We start from the raw sequence: 20,734 nt of genomic DNA on the forward strand, positions 1-20,734 counted from the left end.
GACGACTTACATCTTGTCCCTGTTAGAAGGCAAGGCATTGGCATGGGCCTCTCCACTGTGGCATCGTTCAGATCCAGTTCTAAAGGATTTTCCTCATTTTTGGAGTTATTCAAAACTGTTTTTGAGGAACCCGGTAAAGAGGCAGCCGCGGGGGTTGATCTGCTTCATATCCATCAAGGAGGACGTACGCTCACTGACTATACGATTGAATTCAGAACTTTAGCCTCTGAACTTCATTGAGAGGAACGCGTTCTTCGGACCATCTTTCTTGAAGGACTATCCACTAAAATTAAGGACAAGCTGGCAGTTCAGGAACTCCCTTCTTTATTGAACGCCCTCATTGAACTGGCAACTAAGATTAACCACCATCTGCAAGAAAGGGTTCATGAGACTCTGGATTTGAGCGGGCATAGGACAGCCCCTTGTTCTCCACATGCTTCTTCTTCTCCAGTTCCCCATACTTCATCCTTCTCTGAAGGAACTACGGAAGAACCTAGGCAGTTAGGACGTGGTCCTCCCTCCCCAGAAGAGCGACAAAGGCGTCGCAAGGCCGGCCTTTGCCGATATTGTGGAAGTTCGAGTCATTTCATTGCTGGCTGTCCTTTACGTCCCAGGAAATTACAAAGCTTAGGGACCTCCGGGGGAATAACCCTAGGCATCACTTCACCAGCCCCTCCACTTTCATTGCCAGTTACCTTTTGCCTCGGAGGTCAGAAATTCACCATGCTGGCTCTAGTAGATTCTGGAGCTGGAGGAAATTTCATCTTGCAAGATATTGTGAAACAATTGCTTATTCCTATTCTTCCATGCCCAAGACCACTGACTATCTCTTCTATCCACGGAGACCCCTTACCAGGAAGAATTACACACCAAACGGTTCCCCTGGATTGCTTCATTGCACCTAACCACACAGAACAAATCTCTCTATATGTCATCCAGAAAGCTATCCACCCAGTCGTTCTCGGTATTCCCTGGCTGCAACGCCATAACCCACAATTCGACTGGACATCTTTGAAATTAACTCATTGGGGTGCCACATGCCACGAAACCTGCCTTAAAGGAACAACCTCTTCCTGTAGCTGTTTGTGCACCTCTATCCTGGAGGGATTGCCAGCTCACTACAATCAGTGGGGTAGATTTTAAAAAATGGCGCCCTCGCGTATTTTTGTAGGCGCATCAGGCGCAAACAAAAGTACACTGGATTTTAGTAGATATGCGCGGAGCCGCGTGTATCTGCTAAAATCCTGGATCGGCGCGCGCAAGGCTACTGATTTCGTGTAGCCGGCGCGCGCCGAGCCGCGCAGCCTACCTCCGTTCCCTCCGAGGCCGCTCCGAAATCGGAGCGGCCTCGGAGGAAATTCGCTAACGCCCTCCCCTCACCTTCCCCTCCCTTCCTCTACCTAACCCACCCCCCCCGGCCCTGTCTAAACCCCCCCCCTACCTTTGTTGGGGGATTTACGCCTCCCAGGGGGAGAAGTAAATCCCCGCACACCAGCAGGGATTTACTTCTCCCTCTGGGAGGCGTAAATTCCAGGCGCGCCAGCGGGCCGCTGGCGTGCCTGGATGCAACACGGGGGCGGTTCCGGAGGGCGCGGCCACGCCCCGGACCGCCCCGGGCCGAAACCACGCCCCCGGCCCGCCCCCGAAACGCCGCCAGCACGCCCCGAAAACGCCGCGCCAACCGGCCCCGCCCCCGACACGCCCCCCTCGACAAACCCCGGGACTTACGCGAGTCCCGGGGCTCTGCGCACGCCGGCAGGCCTATGTAAAATAGGCGCACCGGCGCGCAGGCCCTGCTCGCGTAAATCCGGGCAGATTTACGCGAGCAGGGCTCTTAAAATCCGTCCCAGTTTGCGGATGTATTTTCCAAGAAAGTCACGGACATTTTGCCTCCGCATCGAGAATTTGACTGTGCCATTAATTTAGTCCCTGGAACCACTCCACCTTGCGGAAGAGTTTATCCCTTATCCATCCCAGAGATGCAGGCTATGGTTGAGTATATTCAGGACAATCTCAAGAAAGGATTTATCAGACAATCAAAATCCCCAGCCGGGGCTGATTTTTTCTTTGTTGGGAAAAAGGACGGGACTTTGCGACCTACTATCGATTTTCGGGGGCTTAATGCTATTACTATCAAGGACCGCTATCCATTGCCATTAATAGTCGAACTCTTTGACCGCTTACAGGGAGCCAGGGTGTTCTCAAAATTGGACCTACGAGGTGCATACAATTTGATTAGGATACGAGAGGGCGATGAGTGGAAGACGGCTTTTAACACCAGGGACGGCCATTATGAATACCTTGTCATGCCGTTCGGTCTAACTAATGCTCCTGCAGTCTTCCACCACTTTATAATGAAATATTTCGAGACTTGCTCTATGTATGCGTGATAATCTACTTGGACGACATATTAATTTTCTCTCGGGATTTACATATGCATCGACAACATGTGTTACAAGTTTTGCAACGTTTAAGAGAGAATAGACTCTTTGCCAAGGTTGAACAATGCGTCTTCGAAAAAGAATCTCTGACCTTCTTGGGGTACATTATTTCTAATCTGGGCTTTCAAATGGATCCTTCCAAGTTAAAATGCATCCAAGAATGGCCACAGCCTACTGGGTTATATGCACTCCAATGCTTCCTGGGGTTTGTCAACTACTATCGTAGTTTTATCCGGAACTTTTCCAAACTGGCTGCGCCCCTCCCTGCTTTAACTCGTAAGGGGGCGGACATCAAGGCATGGTCTGTGAAAGCTGAAGAAGCTTTCCAGGACCTCAAGAAGTCCTTCCTGCAGAAAACTTGCCTTCGGCATCCGGATCCTAGACGTCCATTTACGGTAGAAGTAGACGCCTCCGCTGTTGGAGTAGGAGCTGTGCTCAGCCAAAATGATGCATCTGGAACATCTCACCCATGCTCCTACTTTTCTAGGAAATTCTCTCCAGCTGAACATAACTACTCAATTGGGGACAAAGAGCTCCTAGCCATTAAGCTTGCGCTAGAAGAATGGCGTCAATGGCTTGAGGGAGCACAACATCGTATAACCAATTTTACGGACCATAAGAACCTAATATATCTTCAAGAAGCCCAACGTCTTAACCAGCGCCAAGCTCGATGGGCGCTCTTCTTCTCACATTTTAATTTCAAGCTCTGCTATCGACCTGCTAGTAAGAACATTAAAGCAGATGCCCTGTCCCATTCTTTCTCTGCAGAAGACTCGGAAGAGCCCATTCAACATATCATTGAACCAGCTCATATCATCCTCTCTGCTACCTTTACGGTACCACCTGGGAAAACGGTGGTGCCAAAGAGGCTCCGTAGCAAGTTGCTAGCCTGGGCACATGACTCCCAGTTGGCTGGACATCCAGGATGTGACCGGACTCTGAATCTTCTTCGGCAATATTATTGGTGGCCTGAGATGTGCAAGGATGTTCGAGCGTATGTTGACTCTTGCACAAGTTGCGCCCAACATTAAATTCCTACAGGGAAAACTTGGGTATCTTACAAACACTTCCTACGCCCACGAAGCCATGGACTCACATTTCCACAGATTTCATCGTGGATCTTCCACCCTCTGAGGGCAATACTGTAATATGGGTCGTTGTGGACCGATTCTCCAAAATGGCCCATTTCACCCTGCTACCCTCCCTCCCGTCTGCTCCCCACCTGGCCCAACTATTCATGTCTCATATTTTCCACCTCCATGGCCTGCCACAGCACATTGCATCTGATCGTGGTCCTCAATTCATGGTCCGATATTGATCCAATCTCTGCAAGAAGTTTCGTATTTTTCTGGACTTTATCACGGCGATCCATCCACAAGCCAACGGTCAAGCAGAGCCGCAGGCACCGTTTGTGAGGTTCTCGATGTCCGGAGATGTGGCAGAAAGTGGGAATATCTCCTAGCTTGGGAGGGATTTGGGCCTGAGGAGAATTCCTGGGAACCTGCTAAGAATATTCTGGATAAGAACCTTTTACACAATTTTCATCTGGATCACCCAGGAAAACCCAAGCCTTCTAGGGGGAGGCCTAAAGCAGGGGGTACTGTTACAGCCGCCAGCCGCAGTGGTCCGCGACCGGGACCAGCCACTCACCCGCGGTGTCGGGCCCTTCCTGGGACGGCTGCTGGAGCCGGCAGCCGTCGCTGAGATTTTCTTCGCAGCGCGCTGAATCCAAGATGGCCGCCGTTCAGCTGACTCCGCCCCCGCTGGTCCTCCTAGAGCCACGCGCGCGGCTGCTGATGTGATTTAAAGGGGCCATGACAGGAAATGATCATGGCTCCTCTTCAGGACTTCTTCCTGGTGCTCTATATTTAAGGCAAGCTCTGCTCCTCAGACCTTGCCTTGGTATCTTGGCCTTTGGTCCTGTGCCTTGAGTTCTTGGTCCGCAGCCTGCTTGTCTGATTCCTGTTCATCTTGGTCCTTTTTCCTGGTTTTCCCCTCGTTGGATGGATTTCTTCTGGCTTCGACTCCTGGACCGGCTTCCGACCATTCTCTGGCTTCGACCCCTGGACCGGTTTCCGACCATCCTCTGGCTTCAACCCCTGGACCGGCTTCCGACCATTCTCTGGCTTTGACCCCTGGACCGGCTTCCAACAGGTCTTCTGGCCTAGTCCCTCAGACCAACTTCAGACTTTTCTCCGAAGAGCTACACTTGAATCAACTTCGACCTGCTGGAAGCGCCAGCCATCTGGACTACACGACCTGCAGGAGGCACCTGCATCCAGATCTTCTTTGGTCTCCAGGGAGTCTCCTAAATCCCAGCGGCTGGTTCCTACGGGCTCCTCCTGAGGGAATCACAAGCTTCCAGGGTGAAGTCTTCATTTCCACGTCTACATCACCAGGCCTCACCTTCCGACGGTAGGGACCTACAGAGTTTACTCTCCTAGGTAGCGCTGACTCTACCTCGGACCAAGGGTTCAATGCCAGATCCGTAACACATCCCTAGTGTGTGATACTCTAACAAATTGCCATTGTCCAAACAAACTACTTATTAAAAATATAAAAAGTATCATGTCATAAGATTTCTTTCTACAATGATGTGACTTTTTATTTTTTCACTAATCACCCATCAAAAAAATAACAGTACAGTGTCATGGCACTATGTCAGGCTATTTATAATGTATGAATATAAATATTCTGTGCTGATGTAAATTAATACATGTAATATTTTGTTGCAGATTTAGACGAGTGTACAACTAACAGTCCTTGTGCACAGCAATGTTACAACGTACTTGGTTCATTCCGCTGTCAGTGCAATCAAGGATATGAGCTAAGCAGAGACAGGATCAACTGTGAAGGTAAATTATTCCTGGCAATGCCAGAAACGGATGGGCACATACATTTAAAACTAAGTTGACAAGCATATTGAAGACTACTTATTCTGATATTGCATACTTTGTGATAAATTTAAACTAGTGGTCCTGTTTTATCAAGTGCTTTTTCCATAAGTACAGAATGGGAATATAAATCTCATAAATCATGACCTGTGTTTCAGTATTCTTGGTCTAACAAAGATGTCATTGCTACAGGAGCTGTATTTCAGCCCAGTTTAAGAACTTCTGCTTTAAGGCTATTTACTTTTTAAAATGCAGTTTATCACAGGGGAAATGGGACAGTTAAGGCTGATCAACACTATTTTGAAAATGGAGTTGCCAGCACCATACATCTAAGGGGCATGCAGCTCCTCTGCTAGATCACCAGGGTTTAAAGTGAGTGAGCTAGGATACCATGGGAAAGGGGCTGTAGTGGGGGTGGGGAAGCCAGAGCAGGCACAGGAGAATCAGATACTTTTTAACTAAACAAGGGGAGGAGCTTGAGGTTGGTGGGAAGGACTATCAATGGCTCACTTACAATTCAGTATTTACATTTTGGCTGCGTAATCCTGTTGCAGGAGAACTGGGAGAGGGGCTCTCAAAATACCACCATAGGTTTTATACTTTGCCAGAGGGGGGTTGTCTAGAGCCAAATAGCCACTTTAAGGCCTGAGCCCAGGTAGAATCAGGACATATGTTAAAGTCCTGATGCGCCCAGGGAAAGTTCGGTTAGCTATACCTCTTGAGGTATAACTAACTTTCAATCAAATAATGCAGCTTCTGAATTTTAAAGCAAGCCACGTTATTTGATTTGCAGAATTATTTTCTTGCATCGAGTTGATTTGCATGAAAATTAACTCATGTTAATACCTGCATTGTGCTGGATTTTCAGGGGGAAGATAACATGCAATATCTGAAATATCACATGTCATCCGAGTGTTAACACATTTACCACATGGTAACCCCTATTTACCATGTGTTAAAGGCTCAAAATAGTAAATGACCTCTATGCTGTCTGTGGTGAGCACTGGTGAAAGTTTGTGTGCTGTTAGCCTTGTTCCATTATCCTGCTCCTCTAGAACTAGCAGTAACATTCCACTGCTGTGATTGATAGTTTGCAAGGAACACTTAATTTCGCATTGATTCTGTTGGGCCCTGTGGGCAAAGAAAACAGATATTTAATTCTAATTTGCTTCTTCCATGTGACTCTGAGCTACAGACTAGCTGTGTACCCTTTTGTCTCCTCTTGGGCTCTGCACTTTTCCACTCATCTGTTCAGTTGTCAGCTAATATAATAAGCAAGCCCTTATTCTAGGGCAGTTTTCCTATTAAAGGCACAAGATACAAAGTGAAGACTTTGGAATATTCATTATACTGGGTACGGCATAACTATCCTCTTCCTTTCTAATTATTTACCAAGACTAGCTTTAGCAAAGCAGCACCAATTATACAAGTGGTATTCACTGCCAGTCTTCCAGGGCCACATAATTTATACATAATTGAGGTAGTGTGCATGTAAATCTATCTCATGTATATTCATTCAGGATATCCAAAAAAGCGAATCCATATGTGACCCTCAAGGACTGGACATGAATACCATTGAACTGTGCTAATATAATACTTTTTTCTCCATTAAATATTCTGGTCTAAAATTCAGCACAATCAGTTATCACAGTGTAGTTTGGATCCTAGAAGCAACTTATCCTACAGAATCATTTTGTTGTGTGAAAGCCCCAGAGGACTGGTAGTGCGATGAAGAAATGGAAGAAATAAAAGAAAATCAATAAATAGAATGGGGTTACCTGCACTTTAGAACAGAAATAATTTGATATTGAATGTATTTACCTTGTGCATTTCTAAGGTTTGGTTTGCAAGAGAATTGACTATAATGTAGTTGTTCCTCCTTGCTATATAAACTGTATCATATCATATATTTACAGGAAGTGTAAATTTTCTGCCATTGCTTGATCAAAAATGTTAATTTTTCTGAAATATATGATAATACAATCAGTCAAAACAGTTATAAAATAAAAGTGGGATGGCAGAACTAAGTTGTCATTACAAAGACTTTAAACATGCAGGAAGTTAGTTGGAGGAGACAGAGAGAGAGAAAAACCTTATAAGGAAGAGGAAAGAGTGCAAAAACATATTTTGATACTTACAACCTTTCCTGTAGCCTTGTAGTTGCTTTTGCTATCATATATTAAATAGTTTCTATAAACAGATTGCTCTCACAAGTTAAATATAGACCTGGCTATTAACTTCTCTTTAAATGTTTTATCTTTGGAGAACTTACAAGGGCCTTCCTAAAGTGACAAGCTTTATGAACATCAGAGCAATCTGTGGACTCATAAAACCACTCTTTGTGCAGATATTTCACAGCTTTTATATACTGCATTCTGTCCATCAATGGCACAAAATTCATAATCAAATACATATGTAAGTACAACAACATAATAAATACATTCAAAAACACACAACATATAATAAAATATAAAGTAAATTAATTGTATACTTGCATGATACTCTGGTTATTTTAAACTGCTCTGAGCCTCCTTGGAAAAAGCAGTATAAAACTTTTACTGAATACATAAAATAAATAGTAAATATTAATACAGTCCCTGGTCCAACGACTAATGCCCTCACACTACTATCCTTACAATCTAAAATAACATCAGTACACTCCCTTTCAGTACAAACTACCTAAATGAAAATTCATAATTCACAAAACCTAACAAATAGAACTCGCACACAAATAAATATATTATAAAAATGCAGTACCTCCCCACCCCTACTCCCTCATAAGGATAGAAATGCTTTAAAGCCTTCAATAAACTAGTACTCCTATGCCAAAGATAACAGAGAAAACTGCTCTGCTCTCAAGGGTCACTCCAGCAGAACACTCAAAGGAGCACTCCAAAAGGCAAACCTGTTTTGATTCACGCCTTTGGAAGCAAACTGTTGGCAGGAAACTGCTACCCTCCATGGGCCGCATCTTAAGGCTTAGATCCTTGACATTGGGGCCGATGCAATACAGTGCGCTCACACAAGCTCACTGTTTAACCCACTGTCGGACGCGGGTTAAATAGACGCTAATCCGCCCCCTAATGCAATAGGGGGATTAGCGCCTATGTAATCCTCGTCCAATGCGGAGTGAATGAGATAGCACTCATCACATGCAAATGCATGTGAATGAGGCTATTACTCATTCACTCCACATTCAAAAAAATAAATGTGCGTCTCAGAGCAGGCTTTAATAGCTGAGCGCATGTAAAAGAAGTACAGAAATGCAGAAAAAACTGCTTTTCTGTACTTCTTCAGTAAAAAAACAAACAAACAAAAAATACCTCGGCAGTTATTGAAGACCAACACTGGTAAACTCGGCATCAGTCTTCATAACCGGCAGCCACTGCGGGGTCGCGTTAGCAAGGAGGCGCTATGCTCACACCCTAGCACCTCCTTGCTAGTGCTACCCCCTAATTTACCTACTGCATGGCGCCCCCCTTGCTGGCGCCATGCATGTGTTAAGACGTGGGCGCTGAAAAGTCAGCGCCCGCTTTCCGCGAAAATTATTGCATCAGCCACATTGCTCTGGAGGATGAAGCCATAGACACATGGGGTCACATAGACCTGAGATTACAATGCTCTTCCCTGCCCCTTCTGCCCACACAGATGGTAAGTCTCCTGCCATCTTGCATGGGCTATCTCTTAAGGATCAGATTCCTGGTGCCACTCTGAGGGGGCAGAGCCACAGATAGGGGCAGATTTTAAAACCTATGCACGCGGCCTACATTTGTGCACACTACCCAGCGCACACAAATGTTCGCCCAATTTTATAACATGTGCGCGCAGCCACGCACATGTTATAAAATCCGAGGTTGGTGCACGCAAGGGGGTGCACACTAGTGCACCTTGCATGCGCCGAGCCCTAGGTGAGCCCAGATGGCTTTCCCTGTTTCCTCGAGGCCCTCCGAGGCCTCGGATGGAATTTTCCTTCGGCGCCCCCCCCCCCCCCCCCCACCTTTCCCTCCCTTCCCCTACCTGTCCCGCCCCCCAGCCCGAAAAAAAAAATACCCCAGTACCTTTATCCCAGAAGTTACGCCTGCCTCTCCACGGCACGCGATCCCCAGGCCCAGCAGCCGTTGAGAGGCCTCTGGCCACACCCCCACCATGCCCCTGGACCGCCCATTTTTTCAAGCCCCGGGACGTGTGTAAGTCCACCTGGATTTACACGTGTAGGCTTTTAAAATCTGCCCCATAGTGTCTCCTAGTTCTGGTGCTTGACACTGGCACCCTCCACTGCATGTCATGAATTTCTTTATCATCTTCCACATCTTCATGTAATTTATTGAAGGAATTTTCAGTAATACAGTATCTGATTTTAAAATTTTAAAAATCTGAACTTTAAAGATACATATCTTTAAATCATTTTAATGGAATCGGTTGTAATATTTTCCTATTAATCAGGCAAGATTTATTATCTATATTAATAAATTAATATTGGAATGTGATCACTTGACCTACTGACATTATATTGCACTCCTTTAATGAAGCAAAATTTCCAAAAGAAGAAAAGTACCTGCAAATTTGTTGGACACATGGAAACACAAAAGTGTTGAATTACCATGAATTTGGTGCTACTGCTTACAGATTACAATCACCAAGGCTTCAACCATAGCTACTGACTATTTGCACATCACTCACAAACAACAAACACAATTCGATTACTTAAAAAATGATAATATCAAAAGTTAATATTTTATTATATCGCTTCATGCTTAGATTGGTTAAAGCAGTTGTAAAATGCTGATTTTGATTTTTAAAGGCTTTATTAGGACATTTTTAATATCATTAATGATGGGAGCTTAGCAGGGGAATAGGAGAGAGAAGGAGGAAAATGGGGAGTTTTAAAAATTCACATATTCTAGTAGCAGCTAGGAAGCTAGGAGTGTGATGCTAAAATAACAAATATATATGAAAAATTATACATTGATAAGTAGTTAATGATTATGATTGTTGCTCAATTTGCAGATATTGATGAATGTAGAGCTTCAAGTTACATGTGCCAGTATCAATGTCTCAATGAGCCGGGAAGATTCTCATGCATATGTCCTGATGGATACCAGTTAGTAGGCACTAGATCATGTCAAGGTAAAGTTGTTGGTCATAATGTTTTAAACTTCTTGATATGAAAAAATAAATACAAACTAATTCTAATGCTTGGTTACATATGGAGACCTCATGGTATGTACTAGAATTGTGAAAAACGGCTTGAATCAGGCCTTAATTGTATTTTGTAAAAGTATAACAGTAAAAAAAAATTTCATGCCACATAATGAAGGGCCATGCTTTGAAGGTCATTGATAAACTAAACAGAGGGCAAAAATCTGATTTATTTTTTTTTGCTTTGGCTACCAAGTGCAATTGTGCCATCTGATTTCAGCTTCAGTACACTGCAGATTTTCCATCTTCTATGTTTCCACTGTGTGCACTGAAGCTGGGGAAATATTTTCAAAACATATTTTCTCATAAAAAGTAGTGAATTTGGAAGATGTTACACCAATGGTCTTCATCCTTTTATCGTTTATTGAGCCATGTTGTCAATGAGTCAAATTTTCGAGATCTATGTTTCTGATATTATCTTCTGTAAATATTTAAATATCAATCTCATTTTACTAAGAGTTTTAAAACATTCCAATTTTGTGAAAAATGTACACCTAGGATCCAAAAAGAGTCATTCTGTGACTGGGAAAAATAGCAAGTCAGGCCATTGGTGCTCCCGTTCTCAGGTTAGGATAGAAAAACTGGAGTGTATATTGACAGATGGAGTATTCATGTGCTCTGGAACTGCTGATTTCTACAGAGGTGGTTCTCAATCCAGTCCTCGGAGCATACCCAGTCAGTTAGGTTTTCAGGATATCTACAACTAATATGCATGAGAAAGATTTGCATGCATGAATGGGGTAATTGAAGGGATAGAGGAACCTGCTAATATCACTCTATGTGATGTTTGGAGATTAGTTGCTAATATTGACAAACATCTTTAGGTATCTGTATCCCAGTCACATGTCTTTTCAAGTGAAGTGAGATCTAAAATGGAAGAGCAAGATAGTAGGATCTCTGGAGTGGAGTGGTTTGTGACGGAGAGCAAAATGCAGTTATCTATGGTTCAAGTTTCATATATATCCTTTATGAAGGTTAACCTTTTTGTTCATAATCAACTTGAAAATTGGAAAATGATTTGAGATCTTGTAAACTGCATGTTTTAAACTTTCCTATCTCTAGGTTATTATCACCGGGGAATTATTTAGGAAATATTTATGTGAGGTCCTTTCCTTCGATGAGGATAAGGTCCCGGTAGCAACTAAGATATAATATCTCCCTAAGAAGAAAACGGTTACTGATAGAGAAGTAAGAATATGACCAGGGGCATATTCTTTTCTAGATTCTATTGATAATATTCCAACTACAGCCACCTTTTTAGTTTCTTTTTCTTTAAAGCAAGATAAGGATCTGGTTTTCTATAAATATTTTCAGTGTAAAGACTTTTCTTTTTGTGGTCAAAAAATCTAGATCTTTCCAGATGTCTCGTGGGCTACTCAAGCCCAGAGGAAACATTAGCTTTCCCTTAAATAAAGGGTCCTGAGTATTGGAGCTAGTTTTTTCCTGAAATTCCTATGTAATTGTTTGGTAACTTACCAAAATAATAAATTTATCTTTTTTAACCCATTACATTTAGATTGCTTCTTAAGTGATAAGACTATGGGAGTTTCTTCAGTTTCTATCAGTGATAAATGTGGGATGATAAGATCTAATAGACAGAAAATAATGTGGTTCCACTGAATGTTTCCTGTTCTTTTCTTATTTATTACTGTTCCTTCCTCTTACCTATTATTGTGCGCTGGTTCAATTTGAAAAATATATTTGTAGTGTTTATTAATATTTGTTTTTCTTATTTAATTTTACTTATTGTAAATGATATAATTAATAAAGAAATAACTGAAAAAAGATTTGCATGCACTACTGCCATTATATGCAAATCTATTTCATCATATTTGGCGAGAGAGAGAGAGAGAGAGAGAGAGAGAGAGAGAGAGAGAGAGAGAGAGAGACTTGCTATAGATCCTACTCCCTAGACAGGTATTTGTATCCCCATGGTAGGCCCACCTAGTAACTCGAGGTGGGGATTAGGTATGAGCGTAGGGGGTTGGGGGCCACTTTCACATTCAACATGAGACGTACGAACAGAACAGTGGTCTCTTGTGAAGATTTGATGACCTTCGGAGTGAGGAAACTCACTCCAAGAAGAGATTTGGGCAACGTTCTCTCAACCTAGCTTTATGGACACTCTACCTGGGCAACAACAAGCTAGGTTGAGAGAACGTTGCCCAAATCTCTTCTTGGAGTGAGTTCCCTCACTCCGAAGGTCATCAAATCTTCACAAGAGACCACTGTTCTGTTCGTACGTCTCATGTTGAATGTGAAAGTGGCCCCCAACCCCCTACGCTCATACCTAATCCCCACCTCGAGTTACTAGGTGGGCCTACCATGGGGATACAAATACCTGTCTAGGGAGTAGGATCTATAGCAAGTCTCTCTCTCTCTCTCTCTCTCTCTCTCTCTCTCTCTCTCTCTCTCTCTCTCCTCTCTCTCTCTCTCTCTCTCTCTCTCTCTCTCTCTCTCTCCTTCCCCCCCCCCCCCCCCTTTTTTTGGTTGGTTTTATCGCGCACCACGAAGATATTTCGCGATTTGCGCAAATCATCGCCGCACGCGATGTTTCCCCACTGCACAAAAAAAGCATCATTTGCATGGGACACGCCCCTTAATGCGTTACCAATGCGATATTGGTAAATGAGGCCCTAAGTCTATTCCATGATACCATTGCTAATGGCAGTGGCTATTCTCTAAGGGGTAGATTTTAAAAAGCATTTAGTCGAGCAAAACTGGTTTTTGCTCGAGTAAATACACTTTACTCAAGTAAGTGGGCTTTTCAAAATTGCTACAATATATGCCATTGAATTGTCCATAGGATTTACTCAAGTAAGTGCACTTTACTCGAGTAAATAGCTTTTGAAAATTGCTACGATAGTATGTCACATTTACATGCGTAACTCCTTTGAAAATGACCCCCTAAGTGAACTTAATAGCAGGTAATGGACTTCTCCTCCAAGAACTTATCCAATCCTTTTTTAAACACAGCTATACTAACTGCACTAACCACATCCTCTGGCAACAAATTCCAGAGTTTAATTGTGCATTGAGTAAAAAAGAGCTTTCTCCGATTAGTTTTAAATGTGCCCCATGCTAACTTCATGGAGTGCCCCCTAGTCTTTCTACTATCCGAAAGAGTAAATAACTGATTCACATCTACCCGTTCTAGACCGCTCATGATTTTAAACACCTCTATCATATCCCCCCTCAGTCGTCTCTTCTCCAAGCTGAAAAGTCCTAACCTCTTTAGTCTTTCTTCATAGGGGAGTTGTTCCATTCCCCTTATCATTTTGGTAGCCCTTCTCTGTACCTTCTCCATCGCAATTATATCTTTTTTGAGATGCGGCGACCAGAATTGTACACAGTATTGAAGGTGCGGTCTCACCATGGAGCGATACAGAGGCATTATGACATTTTCCGTTTTATTCACCATTCCCTTTCTAATAATTCCCAACATTCTGTTTGCTTTTTTGACTGCCGCAGCGCACTGTACCGACAATTTCAATGTGTTATCCACTATGACACCTAGATCTCTTTCTTGGGTTGTAGCACCTAATATAGAACCCAACATTGTGTAATTATAGCATGGGTTATTTTTCCCTATATGCATCACCTTGCACTTATCCACATTAAATTTCATCTGCCATTTGGATGCCCAATTTTCCAGTCTCACAAGGTCTTCCTGCAATTTATCACAATCTGCTTGTGATTTAACTACTCTGAACAATTTTGTGTCATCTGCAAATTTGATTATCTCACGCGTCGTATTTCTTTCCAGATCATTTATAAATATATTGAAAAGTAAGGGTCCCAATACAGATCCCTGAGGCACTCCACTGTCCACTCCCTTCCACTGAGAAAATTGCCCATTTAATCCTACTCTCTGTTTCCTGTCTTTTAGCCAGTTTGCAATCCATGAAAGGACATTGCCACCTATCCCATGACTTTTTACTTTTCCTAGAAGCCTCTCATGAGGAACTTTGTCAAACGCCTTCTGAAAATCCAAGTATACTATATCTACCAGTTCACCTTTATCCACATGTTTATTAACTCCTTCAAAAAAGTGAAGCAGATGCCCTGGGTAAAGCCATGCTGACTTTGTTCCATTAAACCATGTCTTTCTATATGTTCTGTGATTTTGATGTTTAGAACACTTTCCACTATTTTTCCTGGCACTGAAGTCAGGCTAACCGGTCTGTAGTTTCCCGGATCGCCCCTGGAGCCCTTTTTAAATATTGGGGTTACATTTGCTATCCTCCAGTCTTCAGGTACAATGGATGATTTTAATGATAAGTTACAAATTTTTACTAATAGGTCTAAAATTTCATTTTTTTAGTTCCTTCAGAACTCTGGGGTGTATACCATCCGGTCCAGGTGATTTACTACTCTTCAGTTTGTCAATCAGGCCTACCACATCTTCTAGGTTCACTGTGATTTGATTCAGTCCATCTGAATCATTGCCCATGAAAACCTTCTCCATTACGGGTACCTCCCCCAAAGCATGTCAAGTGCATTGTCTGAATTTTCAAGAAGGCTGCACACCCAGTAAAAATGTTGCTAGCAGTAATTGTTTGTGAGTTTGACAGTCGCTTGGTTTTGATTGTAAATATTCCTATCCTTATCATAAGGCTTGGGGATAACTGTACAGTGTGATAGTTGCTACCCTTAAGAGAAACATGGAGGTCACCTGCACTGTGCAGCAGATACAACCTTAAGAAGCTTGCTGAGCAAACAACTAAATATGTGGTCCTTTTCTGCTGTCATTACTATGTTACTATGTTACCATGTTACTTTGTTATATAGCTAACTTCAAATCAAATAGCGCGGCTTGTGATTTCTTTTTAAGCAAGCTGTATAACTTGATTTACTTGTTAATCAATTCATTAAAATATGCACAGTACTGGGGCTGAAATAACACAAGAAATTTCAAATACATTGTGTTATTCCTATGTTAGGCTATTTTACCTAATGGTAAATGTCCTAATGTAGCTTAGTGAACGAACCCTCTTGATTTCTATCTATAAAAAATAGCTACAAAAGACACCAAGGAATGATATTAGCGTCTGCATAAAATTCTGCTTTAGAGAGGAACTATTTAAATAATGAAATCATCTTGAAGTAAGAGCCAGAGGTTTTTCACTGCTGAGAAACATAATTAAAGGGACTTGGTATTTTTCTTGACCTAATAATCTCACAATCTTGACATGCTTTCAAAAGGATGAAGTTGGAAAGGTTGACAAGCTTGATGCTTTTCCAACACCCACATTTTGGTTAACATCTACAGACACAGTAAACATTTTTTTTACAGATAAATATATATGAAGTGTTAAGCTCTTAGCTATTGTATTTATTTTATATTAACAATGCTCTATGGGGGTAATTTTCAAAAGGATTTACATGTATAAATGTAACTACTATTGTAGCAATTTTCAAAAGTTATTTACCCTCGTAAAGTGCACGTGCATGGGTAAATCCTATGAACAATTCAATGGCATATATTGTAGCAATTTTCAAAAACATATGAACAATTGTACTTGTAAAACCCATTTTTAAGCATGTAAAATCAGGTCCTTTGCATTAAAGGAGTTTCTAGACCAGTGATAGCAAACTCCAGTCCTTGAGTGCCACAAACAGGCTAGATCTGCAGGATTTTTTTCAATGAATATGCATGAGAAAGATTTTCATCTACTGCCTCCATTGTATGCAAATCTATCTCATGCATATTCATTGTGGATGTCCTGAAAACCCAACCTGGATGTGGCACTCGAGGACTGGAGTTTTCCATCACTGTTCTAGGCCATACTCCATTCCACTCCTCATGAGCAGCAAAGAGGTCTTGTTTTCAGGATATCTACAAAGAATATTCATTGGGGTTACTTGTATACATTTAGTCTAAGAACCAGGCTAATTTGCATATTTTGGTTATATCACTTCCTCTTCAAAAGCAGACCTGTTTGTACTCTTTAAGGATTTGGTTTGAGTGGCCTTGTTCCAGGCACTGCCATCTCCCAAATATGAAATAAACCAGGAGAAAAATAAAAATGAGATTTTAAAAAGCTGCTCGTGCCATCTAGAGAGCTTCAGTGGTTTTAGGCCACTGTAAATCATGGACCTCATATGCAATTGGCTTACTGCCTCTTTTTTCCCTCTTCATGTATCCTCTGGTGATTAGCCTCTTCACCACCAAATGAACCAGAATGTGGATGCACAGAGTGTAAACTGAGTGGGCGCAAGGACATGATTGGTAGTGCTTTGCAACCACCATAGCTCTTTAGGCAGCCTGTGCAGTTTTTTCAATTTGATTTTATTTTTCCTCATCCTTTACTTAATGTTCAGGGAGCAGCACTGCTCAGAACTTCCATGATTAAAGAAAGCAGCACTAATGTTAAAAACAGGAGAAATGCATTTTTGTATTTCATATGAACCATCAAGGCAGTGTATTTAATTGGATGTTAAAAGTTAATCTGTGAGATATCCAAGTTTACTATCACAAGCACATTTAATATGTTTCCCTTATTGTTTTCCCTTTCTTCTAATGATTCTTTAAACTATAATAAAATAATATTTTATGTAAAATAAAGTCAGTCCTTGGGAATTTACTGCCAAAAATCAGTGTAAAGTACCTTTCTTGATTCCTTAGTTAACATATTTATTTATTTAATTTATTAAAATATTTAATTATAGCAGACAAACTGTACTAGGTGAATTACAATGCATAAAATTAAAATAATAGAAATTAAATAATACAAAATATATAAAAACAAAATACCAATAGCTGAATCAATGTGATACTTAACCTTAATATTTATTTATAAAAATAAAAATAAATGCATTTATTAAAATATATAGCCTAACATACATCTCTCATCTCCTTTAAAGATTTACTTTTTTCTTTTTCATGATGTGAACAGATATAAATGAATGTGAAACACAGAATGACTGTAGAGAAGATGAAATGTGCTGGAATTATCATGGTGGATTCCGTTGCTACCCCAGAAATCCTTGTCAAGAGCCCTATGTTCGCATGTCTGAAAAGTAAGAAAGTAGAAATAGTTAAAATTCTTTAAATGCAATCAAAATGTTTAGATGTCTGAGGAAGGGACCTTAGTCATCTCAAAAACATGTATCTTTAAGCATTCATTAGCCTTATATAAACAGACCTGCCAAGTGACCCAATTCAAGGAGGGAGATTTTTGGCCAGTCTAGTTTTTGAGTTTAGATCCCAATGCATTCTGCTATTTGTAGTCTATGCTTCTGCCATTTGAAATCAGCACTACAGGACTGAATTGTCAGAAATCTGGGAGTGGCCTAGAATCTCCCTGTTTGAACTGGGTCACTTGGCAGCTCTGCAAAGGTATCATCTACACCAATTACTTTGTTGGTTTTCTTTTAACTCATGTAAGTTTTGCAGACCAACATGATACTCTCTCATGAAATATTTTGCGTGCGACAGCACATGGGATTAAAGTATACTTCTCTTTTTTTTTTTTCCAGTCGCTGTGTTTGTCCAGTCAGCAATACAGTTTGTCGAGAGCTGCCGTATTCAATTGTATACAAATATATGAGCATCCGTTCTGAGCGATCAGTTCCTTCTGATATATTTCAGATTCAGGCTACTACAATCTATTCCAACACTATTAACACATTCCGGATTAAGTCTGGAAATGAAAATGGAGAGTTTTACCTGAGGGTGAGCACATGGAAATATTTCCTTAAAACAATTCTTCCATGGGAGAGTCTGAATGTGTTTTGTTTATTTATTGCTATTTAATCTCCATCTTTTCCTAGCATGTAATGTATCCGTAACTTTGCCATACTTTTCAGGGCCCAAGGTATCAAATTCAATCGGCTACTTTGGTAACAGAAAATCTTCATTTGCAATTATATTAATGGTAGGAAATTACACATTTGCCTTTGGTACAGAGTAAAACGATACTTTCCCAAAGTTAAGTATACTTAGGCATGACTCGAGCCACGAGGAAGGACATCCTTGGACACACTTTTTCAGATCTCACATTTAAACAGTACTTCACATTTTTTTGAAGCAGAAGTAGTTTAGTAATACAAAGATAGGCAGTCATAGCCATTCTTGATGCTTCCCACCTCCCCACACAGCAGTGGAATAATGCACATAATAAAGTCATCGCTCTTGTAGAGAGAAACCGGCTGCAGCTTTAATAACAAACAATATGTAATTATACCTAAATCATCCTATTAACATTCCATATGGCCAGCCAAATTGGGCAAGCAAGACCTGCCCATACTTTATGCCGAAAATATCAAGCAGGCAGTGTGCCTGCACAAACTAGGCTGCCAGTTCCTTCCCTCCTTCCATCCAGCTGAACCAGCCATGTAACCAAACTAAGCCCAATCTGAGGAACAATTGCCCCAGGCCCTCTGCCTTTCCCTCCAGGTGAAGAAGAGCTGTATCCTTACTTCCTCCACTCACTCTTTGGCTTACATAGTGGTCATAAAGAAACTCAGAAGTTAATATTCTGCCCCACCACACCTGAGATCTTTGACCCAATGTATGAATTCTAAGCTTATCTTTGGAAGAATTCCACCCTTTCGCTCGAGTACACCACTTCAGCTGTGACCATACTACAAATATATTAGATAAGCTTCCTTTTGTTAGTAAGGGCAAAATGGATGTTGTGGCTGGCATGTGGTATATGTCACACAATTTCTTTATGCTGTCCCTAATACCCACTAAGGATTAACCCCATGGGCACTTGGAAGGTCCTACCAAGCACTGTACACACCCCACCTGTACCTGCGCATGTGCCCCTGTACTGGTAATCTCCTACCACCAACTGGGTCCCAGCTTGCCAGTGGGTAAGTTCTATGTCTGGCGGTTTCTAGGAATATTGTAACCTAACAAACACAGCAGTCACACAGTTCCCAGAAATGCACCTACAGACTAAATACAAAAACAAAATATGGGATCACCCACTACTGTAGGTCACTGATCATCCTCAGACACAGGGTTAACAAATTAAACAGTTTATTTGGAAAAAGGAAATACAGTGAAATATAAAAGTTAGGGCCTATGCAATGCAATTAGACACCCTAGGTGAACCTTCAGTCTTGTGCCTCCCCAAATAACTTTCAGGACCTTAGGTACCCCCTGAGATTCTGATGACTAAACTCAACAAGCATAATCACCCCACTACCACCCCTTCCAGAAAGATCCTGTAAAAACAAATAATTGGACATAAGAATTTTAAATATTAAACTCTGTTTTGTAGATACATAATACATACATACATATATATATATATATATATATATGTAAGTGAAAAAGTACAAAAAATGAAGGAACAATATAATATAATATGCAAATTTGCTAATATTTTATTATGAAAATATAACAAATCTTTACAAAATTTACAGTCAAATATAACAGCCACAAAATTACTTACAATCTTTCTTCCTGATCATATAATACCACAATCTACTTTCAGATGAATTATAATGAATTATGTTGAGTCCATGCAAAGAATACAGCAGATGCAAGTGTATAGCTTTATTTAGCATGCCTCATTTCTTCTATCCACAATAGTTAAATGTGCTGAATCCATGCACAGGACTCAGCAGATGCGAACCAGTAGCTTTTTTTAACATGTACCATTTCTTGCATCTGCCGTACAACATAAGAAATTGCCATACTGGGTCAGACCAAGGATCCATCAAGCCCAGTATCCTGTTTCCAACAGTGGCCAATCCAGGCTACAAGTACCTGGCAAGTACCCAGCCACTAAGTAGATCCCAAGCTACTGATGCCAGTAATAGCAGTGGCTATTCTCTAAGACAACTTGATTAATAGCAGTTAATGGACTTCTCCTACATGAACTTATCCAAACCTTTTTTAAACCCAAGCTACACTAACTACACTAACTACCACATCCTCTGGCAACAAATTCTTTGCAGACTCAACATAATTCATTATAATTCATCTTAAAGTGGATTTTAGTATTACTTGGTCAGGAAGAAAAATTGTTAGCAATTTTGTGGCTGTTATATTTGACTGTAAATTTTATAAAGATTTGTTATATTTTTTGTAATAAAATATTAGCAAACTTGGGCCTGAATTTATCAAAATGTGATAGCAAAAGGGGTGTGTTTTAAGCTAATATACAGTTTATTGCAATTAGCACAAATTGTGATAACATTTTCAGACTTTGTAATACCTGTTGCATGTCCTGCATTCAA

At 41.2% G+C, this 20,734-nt stretch overlaps 1 protein-coding gene across 1 annotated transcript in view; it reads left to right on the plus strand.

Moving 5' to 3' along the window:
* Nucleotides 1-20,734, plus strand: part of EFEMP1 (EGF containing fibulin extracellular matrix protein 1) — a 272,874-nt gene that overhangs the window by 233,895 nt on the left and 18,245 nt on the right. The window contains exons 9-10 of the mRNA XM_029593741.1: nt 17,434-17,557; nt 18,017-18,212. Of these exons, the coding sequence (XP_029449601.1) occupies nt 17,434-17,557; nt 18,017-18,212 (320 nt within the window). The remainder of the gene's footprint in view (nt 1-17,433; nt 17,558-18,016; nt 18,213-20,734) is intronic.

This window comes from Rhinatrema bivittatum, chromosome 3, assembly GCF_901001135.1.
Source record: "Rhinatrema bivittatum chromosome 3, aRhiBiv1.1, whole genome shotgun sequence".
In the NCBI taxonomy this organism is placed as follows: Eukaryota; Metazoa; Chordata; class Amphibia; order Gymnophiona; family Rhinatrematidae; genus Rhinatrema; species Rhinatrema bivittatum.